Below are 8,882 nucleotides of genomic sequence, written 5' to 3'. Positions count from 1 at the left end.
TACCGTCATCCATCTCAGCCAACTTTCTCAAATACAGGAGCGTTTGCTCCCGTGTTATCTATGACAAAGCGGCCGACTGACAATGTCGACTGGTAGCCTATCTCCAAGAAAATAATAATTATAATAATCTTAATTTTTTTATATAACGCTAACATATTCCTCAGCGCTTTACAGTTTTGCACACATTATCATCACTGTCCCCTATGGGGCTCACAATCTAAATTCCCTATCAGTATGTCTTTGGAATGTGGGAGGAAACCGGAGAACCCGGAGGAAACCCACGTAAACACGGGGAAAACATACAAACTCCTTGTAGATTGTATCCAAGGAGGGATTAGAACCCAGGACTCCAGCGCTGCAAGGCTGCAGTGCTATCCACTGAGCCACCGTGCTGCCCATGCAATAATATATAATAATGCAAAATAATGCAAATAATGCAATTGTCAGTCCAAAATCAGACATCCACCATCAACATCTCCCCTGACCATCGATCCGCCGGCACCCCCATACACGTTAGACTGTCCGCTGAACCTATTGATATTGGTGGATTTGGTCAACATTAGTCTAATGTGTAAGGAGACCTTGAGACATTGTGTCTTTGTCATTCAGCATGTCTCAGCTTGTGTGTTACTGTGTGACAACAAGGTAAGGGGCGCAGACCATGTGTCATCTAGAAATATTGTAATGTAACATTTGGGAACACAAAGTGACATCCGATCACATCTTAGCCATTTTTTATTGATTATAGCTCTAATACCATAGGTAGATGAGCTGTGTTTACAGCAAATATTTCTATATTTCTTATGACTTCTTTTCCCTTCTGACAGACAGGAATAATGCAGGGATTTCCTTTGGCCTGAGAAGTTCTTGTCACCATGATGGCATAGTTGGAGTTGGTGTTGTCGCACATCTTGGTTCCGTTCATTTCTCAGCGTTGTAGGGCTTCACTATGTACAGCTACGCCAAGCAGAGTACCGGCTTCTAATGCTCATGGTCGTCACGGCTTGTGTATCCCAGGGTATCTCCAATAGGATAGTGAGCAAAGAAAGTGCGAGCTAGGTCATTGATGTTCTCATATGCACCCATTGTGCGGAAATGCTCGACATACTGCCAGAAATCCGAGGTAGAGAAGGGCCAGTAAGGGTGAGCAGGAGCCTCTAAATATGGGTCTAAAAAGAACATCAGTTAGAATTGAAATTGATTCCGGTCAGTGTCATTAATGTTAACTTTTGGATCTTGCAACCGGAACATAATTCCTGTATTTCAGCACAAAATGACTGTTGAAACCAAGCAAAGACGCTTGGCGCACCCTTGACGTGGCTGAGCAATTCAGTGCAAAATTCCCATCTACTTGGTTTCCATCTATCTCCACCCCTTTTACTTGTTTAACAGCTCAGGCTTTACCTTGTCAAGAATGCACAAAGTGCTTTTGAATGGCTTGAACAGTCAATTAGTGCTAACTCCATTAAATCTTGAATTAATGTGACTCGTGGGAGTGGAGATCTTTCAGAAAGAAAGTCCAAAATAGAATAATAACACAGATGGATCAGTTCATCAAGATTGGCAGTTTGTATGACAGTCTTGACAAAGGGTACACTGGGGTAATATGTGCCAAATTTATTAACATACAGAGCAGGACAGGTTTAAAACTTCATTCTATAGGTCTTCAGGGCCGCACAGATTGGAGGGAAAACCTGGAGGTTGGGGTCAGGTCTTCCCCAGGCTGAACTGAAACATCAGGGAATTTTTTTAATAGTGAATGAAATTTAGACAGGATTGAAACAGAAAAAATAAGTTTCTGCAGAAATTATAATACATTTAGGCATTTTCTAGGTATTTTAAAGGGGTTGTCAAGTCTCAATTGATAACTCTGCAGTCACCCTGTCTGACTGCAGACTTGTGAGTCCCGCAAGCACTCGCACTGTGCACTGTGAGGATTCACCGGTTTCTGAGCTGTATATGCATTTTACACACTCCCGGCCAGAGCCCATCTAGTGGACCCAGCCTCACTTCATACACTTGCATTGAGAGAGGCTGCACCCCGTCTAGTGACGCGGACGTCCAGTGGGCGTTGCTCAATGCAAGTATATAGAGTGAGACCACACCCCCTAAATGGGCTTTGGCCGGGAGTATGTATAACGCATACGTACCTGCAGGTCCCGGCTCAGAAAGCTGCAAATCTTCACAGCGCATGCTCTGGGGGGATTCATAAGTCTGTAGTCAAACAGAGTGACTGCAGAGTTAAAGGGAACCTGTCACCCCCATAATGGAAGTTGAGCTAAGCCCACCGACATCAGGAGCTTATCTACAGTATTCTGCAATGCTGTAGGTAAGCCCCTGATGTAACTTGATAGATGAGAAAAACAGGTTAGATTATACTCACCTAGGGGCGGTTCCGCTGCGGTTGGCGTCGTGGTCCGGTCCGGGGCCTCCCATCTTCTTTCAATCACATGCTCTTCTTGTCTTCACGCCGCAGCTCTGGCGCAGGCGTACTTTGTCTGCCCTGTTGAGGGCAGAGCAAAGTACTGCAGTGCGCCTACGCCGGGAAAAGTCAGAGAGGCCCAGCGCCTGCGCACTGCAGTACTTTGCCCTCAACAGGGCAGACCAAGTACGCCTGCGCTGGAGCCGCAGCGTGAACACAAGAAGAGGACGTCATCCTATGAAGATGGGAGGGCCCGGACCGTGACACCCATCGGACCGAACTGCAGCGGGACCGCCCCTGGGTGAGTATAATTTAACCTCTTTTTCTCATCTTTCAGGTAACATCGGGGGCTTATCTACAGCATTACAGAATGCTGTAGATAAGCCCCTGATGCCGGTGGGCTTAGCTCATCTTCCATTTTGTGGGTGACTGGTTCCCTTTAACAATTTATACCGAGCAACCAGTTTAAATTTGCTTCCTTGTGCCAACTCTTAGCTGGTTTCCTTTACACCAATCATTTGTGCCAAATGGCAGGTGACATTATTAATTTGGCACATTTTACGATTCCACGTAACCATGCTCCATTTTGTAAATGCAGCTCATAAGGTGTCTGAAACACATAAGGCGTGCATGCCATTTTTTAAAGTAAATTTTACCAGAATTCTTGCTGATTAAATTTCTACAAATGTGTTATGGGATGTACAAGGGAGACACAAGGATACAAAGAACACCATAGATGAATTCACATGTAAAGCGCCGTGGAATAAATGGCGCTATAACAATAAATAATAATAATAATAAACCCCGGTATCATGAATACCCTGAAATGTTCCTTTAAGATCACGTCATTTATTAGTCAAAATTCATTAGTACATAATGTATTGAAATGTGTTTTTTTCTCCATAAAACCATTGACCCTCTGGTAGAATACACTGTCGTAGAGAAATGTCAGACACCTTGAGAATCCCACCGATCACCAAGCTAAGCTCTTCACTGAGGACCGCTCTCCTCCAGGACTTATTCAGTGTTAGAGGAGAGAACCACCCAGATAAGCTCTTCTCGTTCATTTTAGAAATCCTTGGGAGTCTCATCAAAAACATCAGACGTGACGCTATGACAAGTCAAAGGTTTTATGAACGGACGGTTGCCTATAAATGCATTTGCTGCTGTGTATGAAATTCTCATTGTATATTGGTTGTGTTGATCAGAATGTTTCCAAAGTAAAAACGAAAATTGTATTTACCGTCCTCCTCATGTACAGGTCTGGCATCTGAAAATAAATAAGGAAATGGCATGTGAGAGCCGACCGGACAATGGATACTTTCATCCAACACCGAGTGTGAGTGGAATCCTAATGTCAGCAGGAATTCCTGACTGCGCTGGACTGTGCGCCATACAATAGGACCCTGTGTCCTCTGACTGCGTGGCACTCACCCTCCACATGGGAGCCGACATGTCAGCGTTCCTTGCCAAATCACATCCTTCGTCAGGAGCAAAGATTAGAATTCCCTCTGACCATCCAAAGAGGATGAATACAAGGGATGTGTTGCCGGAGCGCGCACCTCCAGCTGAGCTTCAGTTTCTTGCTATTTTATTTGGCGATAGTTAGTAGATTGTGCTATTTCCAGTCTGTACAGTCATGTAAAGTTTATTTTCACACTTAACATTCTGCACAATACGGTTACTTCACTTTATGTTTGCATTTACGTTTTGGACTCACATTGTGTAAAGTTAAAGGTGTTCTCCAAGCCTGCAGTCATTCTATGTGATTGTTATGAGTTTGCTGAATCATGACCGTGTGCGGTGCGCACGCTGCCACTATCCCCTGGTATTCCTGCTGCTGATATCAGGCGGACATGTGATCCTGGGTTGCACTTTGTATGCTTGCGGTCATGTGCCAACTATACACATTTGGCTTCTCTAAGTTGACATGAATTGAGGGAAGCCGGTCAAGACTAATTGGCGTGTGCTCATTAGCATACAGATCGCATACACAGGGTCATAAGAATGTAAGCTCACATTGGGAATTCAGAGAATCATGACACTGTCACGATTCTGCAGTCACATAGAGTGCCTGCAGTCTACTGTCCCATGCCAGTCCAACCCCTTTAAATAACAGCCTCAGGGAGCCTCAGTTTACACTCTTTAATATTCTTGTAGCAAAATTAAAGGGGTTATCCACTACTAAGACAACCCCTTCTTAATCCGTATGTTTGTATTCTGTAAAATATCAACACTTATGCCCACCCCTGTTGCCAGGGCCGTTCCAGCGGTGTCAGCACCGTCTCTGCCGGGGATCGTGTAAAATCGTTATGACACACGAGCCCTGAGGTCAATCAGCCTGCCTTTGGATAAATCACATACATCCGGCAGATGGTAAAGCTTCTCCTCTGAATGCATTTGATATGACTGAAGGCGGGGAGAGTGAGGCAACTGCTGATTGGCTGCCAGGATCGCGTGACGTAACAATGTCATGTGAGCCTCGGGAGCGCCAGTGCAGACACCAGTGTAACAGCGCCGGCAATAGAGGTGTGTATAAGTGATGTTATTTTATGGGGTCAAACATACAGAATGAGAAGGGCTCGTCCCCGTAGTGGAGAACCCCTTTAATAATGAGATCTTTAGAAATAAGGAATAAAAGTAAGGCAATATTAGTAAGGAGAGATGTAAAGGATCTGACAGTCCTGACCATTTACACATAGTATTTGCAGTTGTAATGTCATATTCCAGGCTGGATTAGTAGTAAATAGCAACCTATAGATGTAACATTACCTTGCTGTACTGTGTCAGTACATAATTATACATATAAAGGCAGAACGGCTGGCAAATAATTTTCACTAGGGTTTTTTTAAACGGACCCTGACAAGTGACTCATGCTGCCCAAATCATGCAGCCATGGATGTTCTATTCTACACTGCAGGATTTCAGGAATAACAGACTTAAAATCTGGCAAAAAAAGGAAACATCTAGGATGACGAGTCCAAGAGGCAGGATCCTCCCCGTCCCTTGATTGACAGATCTCTCTTCTCCACAAACGGTGTCAGGCATGCGAGTCATGGAGGAGCCGCCAGGGACCTGCCTTTTGGACAAGTCATCTTAGCCGCCTTATCCCTTCCTGGCCTTTAAAAGTATTTTTTTATCACCAAAACACCTCAAAGTAAGACTTTCATGACTGCAATTATGGAGCCGGACTGTGATCATACCATGGTCCTAGTAACAGAAAGTCTGATCGGGACACGCTGAGTGGGCCTTACCAACAAGACATTCAACATTTACCTAAAATTTACAGTATATTTTAAAGATCATATCCAAGATGTCTAGATACTATTTTTTTTTACTTGATTTTCTTATTTGGTTAATAATCTAATTAAAGAGAACCTGTCGGCTTTCCTGACTTGTCTGTTTTATCAGATGAGTGTAGCATCCAAGAAATAATACTCTTATTCCTTTTCAAAATTTAGGAATAAATTGACAGGTATATGTTACCAATTGGGGGTGTGTCCTTGCACAGTCTGGCAGAGGCCAATCAGAGCTGACTGTGTAGGGACACGCCCCTTTGATGATAGCAATCCTAACAATCAGTTAATTATACATTTCTAGGAGGTGTAACAGAGGAACGGCACAATGCAGAGATCTGAGATAAAATGCCCTAGAATTGTTATATTATGAAGCATACGAAGAATTACCAAAATAGCTATGCGAAGAAATGTGATGGGTCCCCTTTAACCCTGCTGTTGTCTTCGGTGCGGGGAGACCGATTTTGAACTTTGGTATTTTTTGGGGTGTTCAAGATGCGGTTCTGAAACTTGTGGTTGATTGACTTAAATGAGGATGGGTCGGTCGGCCACGGGTTTCAGAGCCGCATCTTGAATATTTTAAAGAATATTGAAGTTCAAGGTCGGTCGTTTTTGACCGAAGACAACAGCAGGGTTAAGAACCAATAATGGACACAATTTTAGGTACTAAGTAGATTATACATTTTATTTCCTGATCAATAAACATTTTTGCATTGTACTGTATTGGTCAATAAAGAGTGACGTACATAGACGACAGTATATCACTACCGTTTTTAATATCCCTTACATCCTTAACCGGAGGGATAATAAAAGTGTAATATTAAAGAGCCAGTAGTAATCTAACTTCAGAATAAGGTGGAAGTACTCACCAAGAAATGACCCCAGAAGAAAACAGGTGAAATATAACCCAATCAGAAGCAGCTTCATTGTGTCGTCCGGGTGATAATTAATACACAAGTCTGGTATAAGAAAATAGGAATAACAAGAAGAAAACACCTAAATAATGTGTTCCAGGTACTTTACTCTCTATTTGAACACGTCTTTGACTTGACTCCACCCATTGCTGTGCTATGATGGATTTACATAGGACTGCAGGTAACCTTAATGTATGATTTTAACTCCCATGAATCGTGTTCCTTAAGCAATGAATCCCAAGAGTTTATGTGTGATTATGTGTAAGCCCTATCCAGATATGTCGTATATGCGCAATGGATATCACAGGATAAAAGTAATGTATATCTGTAGTATATGTGGTGCTGACGGCTTTCTTCCAGCCCAGTATTTCGATGCTTGAGAACTCGTTACCTGCCTTGTATCGATGACTTGCTGCAGTCCGGTCGTCCTGCACTGCTTACCTGTTGCTCCTTCTCTTGAATTGAGTCCTCTTCTTCCAGCTCCCTCCTACCCTCCCTTCCTTGGATAAACAGGCGACGGTGTAGGAAAACTTCATTTTTTTCCCCCTAACTTGAATATTCATCCAACTATTTACTCTGCAGTCCTGGTCAATAGGAAATGGCTTGTAACAGAGCGGAGATTTACGTGGAGCAGTCCCGAAAAATTCATCCACTTATAAATGGAGTGATTGTCCCATACTTTGAAAAATAATCGGAAGACGAGAGATAGGGTTAATCGACCTGTACAGAGGAAAATGTATCACAGTATAAGTAGGCAGATTTACCATTCAAGACATTCTGGATAGCAGCTATTATAGAAATTGTAATATCTGCAATATAGTTATCTAGAAACATAGTTCAGGCTGAATATTTAAAGGGAAACTAAACTTTTATGGGGTTTTTTAATAATTTTGTCCGGCATGGAAATTTATGAAACTTTACATATTACTTCATTAGGGGGATTTCTCATCGTTTCTGTAAAAAAAAATAATGTTAAGTGTTTTCCACACTCCTGCTTTTCCCCAGACTATTTTCCTGCCTTTTATTTACATTGATATGAGAACGTACTCATTTGGAGTACAGATGATGGCAGTGAACGGGTCAGCAGCTGGGTCTCACTAACTCTGGGCATAAGCAGCTGAATGAGATTGTTCAGATGAGGAGACAGCTGGTGATGAGCGAACATGCTCCGGTGCTAAACAAGTGTCTTCAGCGTGCTCAAAAAATATCTTCGAGTCATCGCGGCTGCATGTCTCGCGGCTAACATTCAGGTAATCCCTGCATATGTTGTGGCTGTTGAACAGCCGCGGGAACTCAAACATATTTTTCGAAGACACTCGGTTAGCACCCGAGCATGCTCGTATAACTCCTTATCCCAGCACATTTGCTCATCACTAGAAACAGCTGATCATATAGTGTAGAAGATAGACTTGGCACACACTTGGTGGGATGCAGTGAAAAATTTAATATGGAGAGTACATATAGTAGTGACGTTTCGGTCAAGTTTAGACCTTCATCAATGTACCTCTCATAGATCACAAGTTGTACATGGGTCACAGGGGTGATAAACAAAGGAAAACCCCGCTTGCTTGCAGTAAGTAAAAGAGGAGGCCTAAACCGGCACAGGTGGCTGAGGCGGTAACGGACACGGTATCCGCCGCTAGTCCAAAAAGTGTGAAAGTGACTCTTTGGACTAGCGGCGGATACTGGGTCCGTTACCGCCTCAGCCACCTGTGACCGAAACGTCACTACTGTATGTACTCTCCATATTACATTTTTTACTGCATCCCACCAAGTGTGTGCCAAGTCTATCTTCTACACTATATGGTTTGGGCACCTACTTGAGCACCACTTTCATAGCTGTGCCTACGGTTATAATTCAAAATAGAAACAGCTGATCATCACTACCATCATCTGTACTCCAAATGAGAATGCTCTGATAGTAAAGCAGCTGAAGGCAGACTAATAATCTGGGGGGGAAACAGGGGTTTATAAACCACTGACATGCAATTGTTTTACAGAAATGAAGACAAATACCCAAATAAAGTCATTTGCAAAGTCTCACGCTATGTCCACACGTTGCCGATTCGTGTGCGGATTTTTCCGCACCGTTTTTGAAAAAATGCGCTGCGTTTTACCTGCGGATTACCCGCCGATTTACCACAGATTTTGTGCGTTTTTTGTGCGGCTTCCACCTGCGGTTTTACACCTGCGGATTCCTATTGATGAGCAGGTGTAAAACGCTGCGGAATCCGCACAAAGATTTGACAT

At 43.2% G+C, this 8,882-nt stretch overlaps 1 protein-coding gene across 2 annotated transcripts; it reads right to left on the bottom strand.

Moving 5' to 3' along the window:
• Window positions 1–717: 717 nt before the first annotated feature.
• On the bottom strand, window positions 718–7,187 carry OTOS (otospiralin). Of its 2 annotated transcripts, none has more exons than XM_069768100.1 (4): window positions 7,074–7,187; window positions 6,588–6,677; window positions 3,666–3,692; window positions 718–1,169 (listed from the first exon to the last, which is right to left on the bottom strand). In XM_069768100.1, exons 2-4 carry the CDS (start codon window positions 6,643–6,645, stop codon window positions 982–984), a joined length of 273 nt encoding a protein of 90 aa, XP_069624201.1. In that variant the 5' UTR covers window positions 6,646–6,677; window positions 7,074–7,187; the 3' UTR covers window positions 718–981. The 2 variants fall into 2 exon arrangements, with proteins under 2 accessions (XP_069624201.1, XP_069624202.1); XM_069768101.1 differs by having other exon boundaries at window positions 7,024–7,083.
• Window positions 7,188–8,882: the final 1,695 nt, after the last annotated feature.

This window comes from Ranitomeya imitator, chromosome 5 (genome assembly GCF_032444005.1).
Source record: "Ranitomeya imitator isolate aRanImi1 chromosome 5, aRanImi1.pri, whole genome shotgun sequence".
Classification (NCBI taxonomy): domain Eukaryota; kingdom Metazoa; phylum Chordata; class Amphibia; order Anura; family Dendrobatidae; genus Ranitomeya; species Ranitomeya imitator.
This window is presented reverse-complemented; position numbering and strand designations above follow the sequence as displayed.